Source organism: Triplophysa dalaica, chromosome 20 (assembly GCF_015846415.1).
Source record: "Triplophysa dalaica isolate WHDGS20190420 chromosome 20, ASM1584641v1, whole genome shotgun sequence".
Classification (NCBI taxonomy): Eukaryota; Metazoa; Chordata; class Actinopteri; order Cypriniformes; family Nemacheilidae; genus Triplophysa; species Triplophysa dalaica.
The window spans coordinates 6116079-6130883 of record NC_079561.1 but is presented as its reverse complement, the minus strand read 5'-3'; the positions used below and the strand labels follow the sequence as shown (position 1 = coordinate 6130883).

The 14805-nt window shown below is 41.7% G+C and overlaps 1 protein-coding gene across 1 annotated transcript in view; it reads left to right on the top strand.

Moving 5' to 3' along the window:
• samd11 (sterile alpha motif domain containing 11) overlaps positions 1–14805 on the top strand; it is a 52135-nt gene that overhangs the window by 22212 nt on the left and 15118 nt on the right. Inside the window, 3 exon segments of the mRNA XM_056733758.1 lie at positions 822–931; positions 8928–9020; positions 12147–12302. Of these exon segments, the coding sequence (XP_056589736.1) occupies positions 822–931; positions 8928–9020; positions 12147–12302 (359 nt within the window).

Genomic DNA, 14805 nt, shown 5'->3' with positions numbered 1-14805 from the left:
GACATGGGGGACATTGGAAGCATGTTTTCAAGTTGTTTCAACGTGATCCTTAAATTTAGAGTTGGATTTAAGAGACAATAAACTGCCTTTTTGAACCTCTCAGATCCCAGATAAAAGGACATGGTTGAGCTTAATAGGCAACGATTTCATCACAGGCTCAAAATAGCTGGCATGAACAGTTCCCTGGGAGTCAAAGTTGCATGTTTTCATAACACACATCAGTCCCTAAAACACATCCTAAAATATCGCATGAACTCCACAGAATTTATTTAGCGCCACAAATGTCTAAATCCACACGCTCATGTTATGTGGTAAACCATCCCCTTTTGTTCATTACTTATCAGGTCCCCTTTGTAAAATGACAGATCTGTGGAGATTATACTCATCCCCCGTCCACCTCGTTTGTCTTCAGAGACCCAGGCGATTTCAGCAGAGCGATCATAAAAACCATAATCACCTGGTTTTAAGCACATAAACTGCTTATGACTTGAATGTGTTGATTAGAGCATCTTAAGGTTGAAGATGAGACTGGATGAACCTCAAAACTGCTTGACGCAGGAGTCTGTCAGTGCTCATTATACGCTTAAAATCCAAAAGACAATGAACGCAGAAGCAGGGCAAAAGAGCCAAAGGCAGAACGCGTCTCGGCTTCCAAGGGACGAAACCTGACATGAAAACCGGCAGAGTGTAGCAGGTCGGCCGTGTTCGATTGCTTTTTGGGGTTGCTTGTGGTGCAATTGTGCTATGTTACGTTTAATTTGTTCATTTGGTAAGTTTGACCGTCGAGATATTTACCCTCTCTCTTTTTTACCTTTTCGCAGTCGTGACAGTGACCTCTCAACGATCATCTCCAACCTGCACCACACCCGACAGCACGGCATGCCCGAGGGCCAGCCTTGCTCCGACCTCAGCCTCGCCTCCGCACACTCAGGTGAGACACGCCTAGAGATGGCACACCTGGGACACATTTACACATTCAAAACATAATCGGAGATTAATGTTCTGGTATGTTGTTTCCGTATGTTTATAGCCCTAATGATCGAAAGATTATGTTACATTAATTGGGACAAAACCAGTGAACGTCATAATTTACAAAACGCTTGTATGATTTTGATGCACACTTAAACGTGTGAAATGTGCAGTGTTGCATTATCTTTATTTCACTGTAATGTGTTGCGATGCTCTCTCTCTGTGTCTGCATTATAGTGTTTTATTACCGTAGTACTCTGTTTTTGCAGGCTTTATCCCTTGATTGATGTAGAACAATTACACTGACTGTGTGCTAGTATTTTAATTCGGTGTAATTTGCATGATTGAGGGCTGTAAGCTTATTACGCGTCCCATTGTGGCCGTCTTTATTCCATTACTTAATGCTCTTGTCTTCTTCTGTCTTAGCACACAACTTAAACCACTGTTGAAACTACTTGCAGTAAATAGCTTTATTTATCATTAATCCCAGACCAAAATGACGGTTATTTGACATATTGTGTGCTAATCTCATTCACAGGTTGAATCGTTTTTATTTACAAATAGGTTGTTTTAGCTAACTAGAATGTAGCAAAGAGTCTTTGTTTGTGGTTGTAAATAATTTGAGTTTGTAGGAATAGTTTATAATTTATATTAAATAGTTGATATTAAAGTTTCATCGGACGCACACGCCTGGCCCGAAGTTAACTATTTATATTAGATTAAATAAATATTCATATTTTATTGTATAATTATAATAATTGTATTAAATAAACAATTTGTTGAATATTATTGTTAATTATTAGAAAAAAAGTTGAATGAGTCATGTAACTATGTCGCATTTAAGTTTAGCCAAATGACGGTTATTCCATTGGTAACCCAAAATAATACAGGCTTGACATACTTTTAACTTTCTAACTTATGTAATTAACTTGTTGTTTCTTTTTATTTATAAGAAATAATCTACATGCTTCATAGAAACATCTCTCTATGCTTTAAAATTTGGGCCAAAAAAGCGTGTATGCGCAATAACGTTTGTTTATTTTGTTGCTTTGAGACGTCTACAGAGGATGATTATTTTGTAAATGTCTCAGTTGTTTTACAGTGGCATTGGCTCAGTATAAGTTTTAAGACCGTTTCCTGCTCCTCTGATCTAATTGGTATAAAGATGGATGAAACCCCTTTAATGGGCCGGATGTTTGAACTGGACTCGAGATCTAAGCACTGGGTTAAAAACTAGTGTAATCTCTCGTAATCTACAATGAGGATGTTTAAACGTAATCTTAATTGAGCAGGACACAAAGGGATATGAACGGGAGCCACCTGCGGGCGGCTGGTGACCAAAATATGTCAGTTTGAGCATGTACGAAGAGGTTTAAGAGGTGCTGTAAGCAGATAGAGATGTGTCTGTAAACAAGTCCAAGCCGATCACACAGCGCATCTAATTCTGTCTGCCAGTGAAATTAGAGAACCGTCCATTCCTGGGCCAGGTTAGGGGTCGACCAGGGAACTACAAGCCTAGTTTGGAAATGTGTTGTTTTCTTGATGTGCTAGTGTAGAGATGTTTGAAGATCAGAAACGTACAAAAGAGTTATTAGTTGTCATTTACTCAAGACACACAAGCTACTTAAAATAATACTTTGTTGTGGCTGGCAGTGGACCTTTGTGGTTTTGAAGGTGTGTATCTTATGTAGAGGTTGAATTATAGCTGTGATGTCAGCACAGCAGCAGAAATGTGAGTGATATTTCTTTTATATGACTGTTTTATAAATATAAAGCTATTAAGTAACTTAGATTTTAGATAAATAAAATTGAAAAAATATGCTTTTTTATTTCCATATAAGGCTGTCAGGAATTGCTGATATTTTTTACCACAGCACTTATTTTATATATTTTTTACCATGTATATTATTTATTTATACATAATGTGATATAGAAGTTTAAAGTACCAATATGTAAAATGTCAACCTTATGTTAACTCAAAGCATAATACAAGCAGACCCAAGCATTCATTTTTCCTTGCTACGAGACTCCTTTTTCTTTTTTCTTCAGCAGTCTAGTTTACTTCCTTCTATGTCGGTATTATTCTGTGGGTATGTGGTTGAGAGAGAGAAAGAGAGAAGAAAGAGTTGGAAAAGTGCAAAACAAATGAATGAGCACAGCGTTGTATGACATCGAGGGAGGGAGGACTGCATGGAGTTGTGAGACGGTGCAGGAAAGAGGAAGCTGGCCGCCGTGCCGAGCTCGCTTTGCGCCGGAGAGGCCCGTTAATTAAATCTGAGGGACAGACATGAGAGCTGACCCAGGCGTCAACCACAGCCAGTCAGTGACGGAGGAGAGGCGGCTCCACTGCACCCCCCACCCCATCCACCCCTCCCACCCTAAGTCCGTCCGGCCGGTCGGTCGGCCTGCTGGCCCCAGCGCAGGATGGGGGGGAGGAAAGGGCGCCGGCAGCTAGTCTGGCTCTCTGTGTAGACTCCCAAACGTGGCTTTGCGGTCAGACCAGAGACTCTTAATAGGCGTATAAGGTGTTTTTTGCTTTTTTCCTCCCTCTCTACCACGCTCTTGGTTTACTAATGGCAGACAGGATAGTCGACATGTGTCTGCGTGTATCTGTCCAGCAAAGCAGTGTAAAGTTTCTGAATTTCTATGTTAGAATTAGGGCTGTCAATTTAACACATAGTTGGATAAGACATACAAAGTAATGAGGATATTTGCTTATTATTTCCTAATCTTTTGGAGGTCTGAGACACGTTTCAAGTGGAACTACTTTTAACTTGACAGTGTCTAAAAATGGTGCGCTTATGAAACGAGACACTAAAAAAAACACATGTGACACATGGCCACAGTCTGTATGAATACATAGACCAACAATTCATAGAACTCTGTAATATTTTTGAATGATCTTTATTTGGGGTCTTTTCAGATCAAATATTGTAATTAATTGTTAATTTTAATAGGCGTTAATTTCAATAAAAAAAGTAATTGTTCGATAGAGTTAGTTGTATCTAATGGTTTAACAGGAGAATGAGAACAAAATTATTATCAGTTTCTGTTATGTTTCTGTCTCCACAAATCTATTCACTCTGTTCTTTACGTACTACCTACCTTGATTTTCATTGCTGCATATAACCTGTCTGTATTTTCTGCATCTGTCTGCATTTACCAAATCCATTTGACACCTTTTTATTCCCTGATCTTTATTTTTCTCTCGGTTGCCTCGTTCTGTTGTTTCCTCATTGTCTTTGCTTGATTTTGATCTCTCTCTTTTCCCTATCGCTCGTTCATTTTCTCTCCCTCTGTCTGTCTCTCTCTTTCCCCTAAGGCTCTCTGTGGGAGAGCGGCAGTGGGGGGTGCTGAATCCTCTGGGCTGGCGGAAGCGCCGCGCTAGCCCCTCATCCCACCCCCCCCCCCCCCACATAGCCAATCAATGCCAGCCTTTCAGTTCTGGCTGAGCCCCGCAAACACGGGGATCAATAAGTTATTAGCACCATTCTGTCAGCTGTAATGTGGAGATTGATTGGAGGTTGGGGCTCCGGCGTGCCGCCCGCCACTTCCCCTGCCTGATAAAGATGACAGATTAAAGGAATAAGAAGAGGGAATTAAGGAGTATGGCCTGTCCAACCTGTCAGTAGATGGAGGGAGCAAAAGGTTCAGGAGGAAAAAACCAAGAGCCTCCCTCTCTCCTCATTTAGTCGTTTTTCTATTTCTCTATCCATCTTCTCCCCCCATCCCTTTATTAAAGTTCTGCAGATGCTCTGGCCCGGCTCCATGCCTCTCGCTGTTTGGTGAGGGATGGAGGATTTAGTGGTAGTTTTGGCGACACGAGCTGTTCCGTGATTTGGGGAACATAGCCGTGGCACGAGACGGCTCCAAGCCTCCATGTTCTGTGTTAAATGTGAGCATCGCAGCTTTAAGAGGCAACATTTAATTGGTATTAAAAGCTTTCCGCCTTAAAATCTCTGACCCTAAGGCAGACAGGCGCTGTTGAAACCCAGCCTCTCCTTTGAGCACACTGAGAGAGAGAGAGAGAGAGAGAGAGAGAGAGAGAGTCTGTGTGCATAAATGTGTATATCACTATATTGTGAGACATGTGGTATCCCACAATGCAGTGCACCTTGTATTTTGAATATGACATATGATATAACCTGAAAATAATGTCAATCACATTTAAACTCAATGAATTGCACTGCTAAAGATTTAAAATATTTATATTTTCAAGTAAAAAATACCCTGATGGCAGTTTGAATTAAACAAGTAATGTGTTAAGGTCATGTGACAGGAGTTTAACAAGTTTAAAACCCTTAGCGTTGCATATTTTTTACTTTTTCAAATACTCTTTAAAAAACACTTTACAGTATATACAGTCCTGCTCAGTATTCGCTAAGCAGAATGCTTATATTTCATTTCAAACATAGCCAAAAAGTTCATATCAAACTTACCCGGTCTCAAACTACCGAAAACTCGAAATATGAGTAGGTAAAATGTGGCAAAGACACACACAACAGAGAACAATAAACGGATAGAAGCAGGAGAAGTGTGGGTGAATAGTTAACGTGAAGGTTTATAAGGAGACAAGAAACTGTGAGTCAGTGTTGCCTCCCGCCTCCAGCTCCTCCATACAGAATAACTGCTACCTCCTTACGGCCCAGAATGCTTTTTGCTTTTATAAAGTGCATTATTTCAGCTACAGACCAAAGTGCTAAGAGCAGATCTAGTGTGGTCCAGAGCCAGTTTCCTCTTCACCCGCACCAACATATCGGACAAGCTGCCTTGCTCAAAAACTTTTCCCTGTAGCTTATGAAAACCGTACTGCGTATCGCTCTGTGCTACACTGTCAAATCGCATCATGTGAATTTAAAGGTTTTAAAGGTTTGTTTAATCACTGTGGGGGATTTGAGAAAGTGCATGTGAGTATGACCCACGGTTCGCTTTGAGTGATGGTTTAGGACCGGTGATTCTGAGGAGATGGAGATGGAGGTTGAGATGCATAGGAAGTGGACGGAGCCCAGGGCTTTGGGAGTGTCGGCACGCAGGAAGTTGCCTGATAAGATGCGACGGAGCTTGGTGAACAGGCTGGGATGGAGATAGCAGCGCTAGGGTGGCTGAGCCCTGTGGGAAAGACACTGCTAAGAGATTAGGGTCACAGAGAAATGTAGAAAGAGGAACAGAGAGCTGATCATGTGTGCCAGACTACCCGTATGATTTTCTTACTTCTGCAGAACACAAAAGAAGATCATTTGAAGAATGCTGGTAACCAGACGACATTGGGGCCACATTGACTTCCATTGTATTGACTCAAAATTGATAAAATATCTTCTTTTGTGTATAAAGAATAAAGAGTCATTTATAGGTTTTAACCTAACATGAGGGCAGAATTTTCCTTTTTGGGTTAACTAATATCCATCCCTTAAAGCAAATATTTAGTCTTTTATAACAAAAATAACAGCAACTGATTAAAAGTAAATTTTTTGACAGGAATCTTTCAAGGTTTAACAAAGCAAAATTGTAATTTTTTTTAAGTGCCCTTATGATCCTACTTAAATATCCCGTGGGGTGCACCTGGTTGGGCGCCGCTGGTTTACTATTATTATTTTTCATGTTTTTTTATGGTCTGTGCTCGCCTTCATGCTTATCTGAAGTTTTTCGAGGCGACGTCTGTCAGATCAGCTCATTCGGTTCATGAATAGACAGGCGAGACTGATTGCTATAGTTTTACATTCATGCCGCAATCATATCAGGTCTACTTGAACACGGAGAACGGAAAATAATTGAATACGCCAAGGGAGATTCTTCACCTCAAAGACTGAGGAGCAGAGAAGAGCGGCGAGAGACGGACGGAGGGAGTGTTGTTGTTGTCTTTGGGCGGAGGTTAGGAGAGGAGATGGGGGCCATTAGAGAGGCCCCTGTTTCTCTTTGGAGTGGGATAGACAGCCTTTCCCCCTTCAGAGAATACATCAAACAGCGTCATTAGTAAAGCTCGCTCCCCACAAAGCATCCCAGACCGAGCTCTGCCACTCCAAAAGCTCTTTCAAGCGCGGGCTTGCTTTGCTTTCTCTCTCCAGCACTCTTATCAGAGTGAGGTATGAACAGAACTCTTGGTGTGGAGAGGCAGTATGAGAGGAGAGGTGCGTTAGAGGAGTTTGTACTTTTGTGTTGGACGTATATGGAGGTGCAACTACTCTCTGTTTTGTTGTCACGCGAGAATCTCCCCATTTTACATGCTGCTTTGATGTGTAGGGCTTCATTCATTGCTAACAAGCAAGGGGAAGGTCATTTGTAGTAATGGCCTCCATTAGAAGGTGTATAAAATTCACCTAGAGGTTGCCAAAGAGGTGTCTTAGCATAAATGGAATCTTAAATATTGGAAGCATTTGTCACCAGCGGTGGGCCAAGTTCATAGACTCAATGAAATGGTTAAATTTTAAGTTTTTAAGATTTTAAGTTGACTTTGCGTTGACCACATTGAGTTGAAAGAACATATTAATGAATGAAACAACAACAAAAATGTCAATGTATTTTGAAATATATTTAAATGTATGAAAGTTTACTGACAAATAAGATACTCACCTACTTTTTGGGTACAATTGGGTTAAATTAACAAAGAAAATGTCCTTATTTGACCCAACAATGGGTTTAAAAAAAACAGGCATTTATTTACTGTAACGTGTTTATATTTCATACTGACAAATAATTCATACAAAACTCATAAGAATGTCTTTGATTTTTTTCCTTTCGTTTTACTTTTGCTTACAATTCTACTTCCTGTTTGTTCCTTCAATTCAAGTTAATTTCAAATTCATGCGTTGGATCTGAATGTCAAGAATCACTTTCCTTTGCGCGTACACAGTAAAAATGGATAATCTATGTCTCCATCTATCGCATGATCCAATTAGATATAGAGAATCTGACAGCAGCAAACAACATATTGCAAAAGGAAGAGCATAACTCTGCGGTTTTGACTTTTTTACTTCATGTGATGCGTGAGGGCAGAAAGAGTGAGAGAGCGAGTGCAATGACAAACGGTCTCTTCCTTCCTGCATGCATGCACCACCATGCGTTCAGTAGCACCCCTCCCAGCGTGATTAGCAGGATATTGATTTGAGATGTGTTTGGGGGGAGGAGGGTGCTGTAATCGTACACTAAACACCAGCGACTCACTAGAGCGCTGCATTAGGCTAGTGCAGACAGCTTCCACTCTTTCAGGGAGAGAGAGATAAAGAGAAAGATCGGAGAGGGACAAAACAGAGATTAGAAAAAGGTGCGAACTGTACATAGACTGCAAACAGAGAGTGAGAGCGAGTAAAAAAAAGAGAGGGCGTCATAGCGCAGCTAGAGAGGCGAGTGGGGAGTTTGATCGAAGACGCAGTCGGGACAGCTTTCTTTTCTGGCTTGATAACTTTGCTTTAGTCATTTCTAAAAGGTTTTGCAGAGCATCAGGCCGGTTGGAAGAGCAGGAGATGTTGTATGCATAGACAGACAGACAGATAGACAGACAGACAGATAGACAGATAGACAGACAGATAGATAGATAGACAGATAGATAGACAGATAGATAGATAGATAGATAGATAGATAGATAGATAGATAGATAGATAGATAGATAGATAGATAGATAGATAGATAGATAGATAGATAGATAGATAGATAGATAGATAGATCGTCAAAACAAGAATCCACAGTAGATACACAGGTAGAGAGTGCAAGAAAAAGGGGGAGTGTGTTTGTTCGAGATAGGAGAGAGAGAGAGCCAGCAAAGAATCTCTCGTTTCTGCACATGGCTGAGTAAGAACCAGATCTGTCATCCACGCTGGCACAGGGCCCTCACATCTCTCTGTATCTTTAGTAGCTCTCACGGCTTCAACATGTATTCAGGTACAGAGCCAAGCGACTAGCTCCACGCCATGGGGTCTAGGGACCGTCTCACCCTATCTCAACCTTTCCTTCTTTCTTTTCCACAGATGACATTCTAGGCAAGAGGAGAGCCTACTCCCCCAACAGCAGCAGCGAGTGCCCATCTGAGAGCAAGAAGTCCCGCAGTGTGTCTCCAAAAGGTAAGGGCCTCTCTTTAGAAGCGTGCATGCGTGTGCGAAGATTATTATGCGGTACAATCAGAGCTGCTTAACCTTAGTGCGTAAGATGGAGTAGGTGGGAATAGAAGGGCGAGATTGTGTGAGAGAGGAGGGAGGAGAAACAAGCGCTCAATGGAAGAAAGATATCTCCTCCCCCCACCTATTAACCCAGGCAGACGCTGTTCGCAGCAGGAACACAAGGGTAGATATGTGGCACCACTTGGTCTGATTTTAACAGACTGATAACTATCTTTTACAGCACTAGATCTCATATCTTCTTTCGCTCTTTTCTGGCCTTCTCACTTTCATATGACACAACTCTGCTCTCGCAGCTAGCGGGGTTTTTGCCATTTAGAAGGTGTTCAATAAAGGGAAATTGTTGCTAAGGTTGGACTTTCTAAATCTGAGGCTCTGACTGAATTTAAAAGAGGATCTGACCTTACACTCATTACCAAACACACTGAGCCAGGATTGTTGTTGAAAACATTGCCCATGATGCCCGAAGCATCGGTAATCTACTTTAGATGTGTTGAAGGTGGCTGTGTCGGGTTTCGGCTGTTCAAATTCTGTTGTGGTTTAGCCTAGAGTTAAATCTGACTCATTGTCTCGATAAGTGTCTGGTGTTTTTGTTTTCTGTTTTTTTGTTACAAATTAAAGAGATTGTCTGAACCTGCTAACGTACAAGTACAGTGGTCCATCTGCTGGACCAGCACCAAACCAACATGGACCATCATGGAATTTCATACTCGTTTGAGATGGTCTCTTAAGCATGCATCTGCATATATAAAGTCAGGCAATATGGCTCAGCTAGTGATAGAGGCTTAGCACTCCAGTTTAGGGTTAACTTTCACCAGGTCACCCTGCAGCTCTTTTTAGAAAGAAAGAGGGATGTTCGGCTCCCTCCTTCGGCTGTTTTGTGGTTTCCTGTTCCATTATATATTTCATCCTGTGCTATAAGCACAAGGTTTGGGGGTTTTGTAGATTTGACAAATGGTCATAAAATAAAAGGTATAACATAAATGTTAAGTTAAATCTAGTCTTAATCAGGTCTGAGGTGTTTTTTACTTGTTTGCTATTATGTTCCAATTTGTGAGTCCAGTGTCTTGTCAATACAAAACCGATACAAAATCCTTAATGTATTAATTTTTTCACATTTATTGTTTGTATAATAATACTATTGAAACTATAGGAATGATGCTGTGACTAAAAACTAAAAGCTGAAATAAATTAAAATTTTTAGACCATTTCAAAATCAATTTTTCTGATTTTATATTTATTTTATATTATTCTTAAGGTATAATTAACAATTTTGTTTCATTCTGTGAACTACTTACACTATTTCATCCAAATTTCTATTTGCATTTATTTGCAGAAAACGAAAACAGAAAGAGGTCAAAAGAACAGAAAAGTTTTTTTTTCAAGTTCTCTCTTATTTGCTTCCGGTTTTTAGGATCGTGAGAAAAATTAAAGTCAATTAACTATAAAGTTTCGAGTGGTAGTACAATAATAGATCTATACTCATTTACCTAAACAAAAATACAATTTTAAACCTTTTTAAATCTTAATATAATATTTAGCAAATATGCAAATGTGCGATGCCCCTGTGCATTGTCAACAAGCTGAACTAATGAGGTGAAACATTGCAACAGGCTGCAGCAAAACATCAGGCAAAATCTATGACAGCAAGCCAAATATAATCAAGCCATCCGTCAGAGTCCAACGAGGCATTTCTGTCTCCCATCTGTAACATCTGTACTGCATGTAAATGTCCCAACACATCCACACCCAATAGTTAGTCGTCTGAGATCTCCGCTGTTTGGACAGTAGCTTATTTTTAGGCTTTACCTGCTCACTCATTACCATGTAGCCAATCAGCACTTCCGTGGCTCTGAGGATGATAAATGGCTCTTATGTGTGTTTTGGTCCGGTGAATTACAGTTGGCCTGCGTCGGTCACCCGTTGCGGTTTAGACTTTAGAACGCCGCTGATCTAATGTCTTGGGTCTGCGTGTCTGTGATCCAGCACCACGCCCAAATAAGACAGAAATGTGTGTGCCTTTGTGTGTGTGTGTGTGTAGTTTGACAGCATAGCAGCTGCTGTTGTCTGCCATCTTACCTCCCAAACATGCACAAACACACACACAAGCCCATAAATACACACAGCTGGAGGGCAGCACTGATCTCTGTGCATCAGGTTTTACCTTTAATGACTAAAGCAGACAGAAAAGCTGGACTTAACACAGGCTGTTCACTTACACGGCCAGTAATACAAGCAGCTTTACACCCGTGATCCTGATCTTTATGTCTTATGTCCTGTGGCACAAGATGCTCCTTTTAAGGAGATATCTTAAGGCAGGTTCACACTGCACAACAAACACCAACAAACATTGCATCGCGCTGGTTTTAAAACTGTTAGAAATGTTACCCGACAATCTTGCAGCCAACGTAAGGATGTATGAAATGTTGGTGTTTGTTTAGGCAGAGTGTACTTTATGGGCACACATTTGTTTTTCAGGGTGGGGATTTTTTTGTTGACTTATTTTTATATTAAGCTTGTGATATTTTCTGTGCTCCAACTTGATGTATCATGTCAACTTTGTGCATTATAATATACAATGATAGCTTTTTATAAACATTTTTTGTGTTGCCAAAAAGTTTCCTCTTTTAACCAGGAATTAAAATGTAGATTACTCTCGCACGCAAATGCATACACACTTAAAAACATCACACGCATGAGCACACACACACCTGAAGCCTCTTGGGCGGATTATCTGGCGCTTGGCAGAACACACTCCCCCATCTCCTCCGCCGGGCCGCGCCGCTTCAGTTCGCCAGCCCGGGGCCAAGCTCCGGTTTCAATGAGGAGGGTAAAATATCCCCCTTCTCCTCCCTATCTCTCCCCTAAGAGTCTCTCCCCAATGCGCGGCTTGAGTTACTGCCGCCCCGTGTACCACCAGCTCCTCAAGAGAGCCACACATACGGCTCCCGCTCATTAATTTACGAAGCCATTCTCGCCCTCCTTCACTCATTCTCACAATATCAAATAAAATCATGCAGAGGCGGTTTTTGTGGGACACCTGATTTAATTGAGTTTTTTCCCATCCCGTAGAGAACTCCCACACGCCAGCGCTGGAGCCGGGCAGTCACATGACCCCCGAGGAACACTACCGGCGCATGATGTCAGCTCTGAACGAGCACGGCTCATACGAGGAACAGCAGCAGCGCCTCTACCAGCTGGCGAACAACATGGGTGTCCCTAGTCACGGTAAGTGTGTGTCACCTGTGTTTGTGTTTTTGAGCTCGGTTCTAATTGGCCGCTTTATTTCTTGATACCACACAAACAGCAAGCGTTCTACTGCAGAAATTACTGACAATTCTATTTGCGGTCTCAGCCCACCCAACGGTTGGATGTCAGAGAGGTTGATCTGTGAGTACTGCCACACACGGTAGTAAATAACGCTGCCATTGGGCCCTGAGGTTGACTGGATCGATTTGGCCCTTTGATTGGCTGCAAGCCAAACCTCTAAATTACCAACACCATGGAAACTGCGTCTTTTCTCCTTTTTTTCTTTCGTTTTCAAATTTACGGTCAACAACGACATACAAGGGTTCACGGAAATGAGGTTATGAAAGGATCTTTAAACCGAATTTTAGCAGCATAGGCCTAATGTTGGTTTATTTGTTGTTAATGTTTAAGCCGTGCTTGACATTTTCCCTCTACAAAAACAGTAATTGTCCCCCGGCTTTTATGGTCTTTTTTCAGCGCCATAAATTTAATCAGTCGCACATTCTTGCAGAATCTGAAAGCATACAACTTTAAATTTTATTTGATCAGTAATGATTCTTAATTACCGCTTGCAAATCCAAAGGGTGAACGCTATAAAGGCTTTAATTGCCCCTCTTCTACATCTGTAAGAAATTAGTGCCACTGTATGTACCGCTCACGTCTAGGGTTTTATGACGGCGTTGAGCTCTCCGTCACCTGCAGCTAATAGTTTCTCTGTTTTGCCGTTGCGCCGAAGCACAACGCAGACAGATCCGCGCACAACACGCTGGTGTGTCAACTCCCTTCTTTATCCTATCAAATCGTTCTCTTGCACAAAAGATTTCCCTCTCCTTTTCCTCTCTCCATCTCTTCTTATCACATCCACCGCAACCACCGAAAAAGGTGTGCTTATCTTTGGAATAGAATCTAAATGTGAAACCCTGGGCGTTTCCCCTCTGTGGGAAATCCTGAAGCCACGTGATTTGCAGGGTCACCGCCGGTTCCTCCCCTACACTTCTGGAAAAATGTCAGGTGTATGGTTTCATAATAGTTGCCATTGAAAACATTCACCAGGCCAAGGTAGTGTTCCTCCCCTGTGGAATGCAAGCGTGCTGGCTTGCCCCTGCACGCTGAGCTCATAAGCCCGTGATAAGGCTGCGCCAGTCAACCGCTGCCAACATGTCTGTCTGCCAAGACTTTGATGAGCGTGATACCTACTCTCACCTTTTCACCCAACGGTATAATGTATGAATCTGTGACGATTCTTTCTTTTCATTGATTCTTTAGAGTGTTCTTTATTTTGACCTCCTCCACCCTCATCACTTCTGTTAGACATCAAACTCTTTCTTCACCATCTTCACGTTCTAGCTTCTGAAATCACCTACCTTGAGAAATTAGATCTTCCCCACATTTGACATTTTTCAATTAAGTCTTAAGACTGGTCTGTTTTTATTGGATGTTGTCAGTTTGTTGGTCGATTGGTTGGTCCTTTACATTTTAACCTTTCACGTTTGATTATTTGTTGTTCGTGTCTTCATGTATTACACTGCTGCAATGCCCATGTTAACACTTAATAATAATATAAATAATAATAAAAATAAATAATTATTACTTTCGTCAAGTCGATTTTTTGTGTTATGATAAATTTGGTTCTTCTGGCTGTCCTCAACATTCCCTTCTCACTCCCTCATATTTTACTCATTTTTTTCAGCGTTGTCCTCATATCGCTTTTAATTTATGTTCCTGTTTGTTTTCTCTCTTTTTTGCTCTCTTCAACTCCTCGGTTCACACGGAGCTGCTTTGACTTCAGCTGCAGTGGGTTTTCATAGAAACCTCTCTGGCGCAGAGAAGCGAACCCCAGCTGTGTTTCTGTGCGTTTTCTTCTGTCTTCTCTTCCTCCACGTGCCTCCATCACACCTTCCCTCTCCTTTGAGATACCTTCTATCTGGCTCCTTTCTTCATATCTCTGCACCTTCCGTACGCCCCCTTCTTTATACCCCAACACTCGCCTCATCCCATCCCCTCATGCGTGCCTGTGAAGTGTGTCTGGAAGTGTTGATGCGATGCCGGGTTCTATACAGTAAAGGCTCCGAGGGCCCCTTGACATAGGCTGAGAGTAGGGGCCGGGCCCTTCTGACCGTTCCCCCCTCAGACACACACACACTTTACCCAGAACTCTCAACGCACAGCCCTGCTTTTATATTCTCTCTTTCTTTCTGTTCTCGTTCTTTCTCGCCAGGATCCCTGCAGAGCCTCCTTTCATGTGTTTGAAGTGGAGGCCCTGAAATGAAAGGCCGTGAAGGAGGCACGGATAGATTCGAGTATGTGTTTTGAAGGGGGGTAAATAAGGTGTTGTGTACCTTTAGCTGTGGCTATGAGGTTGCGAGGAATACACCCCATAATCTTTTAACCTTATCACATACATGTCTTTCTTGATTCAAGGAGTGAGAAAGAATTAAAAAATGCTTTCCACTCTAAAAAGGAACTGTCCTGACCTTTGAGG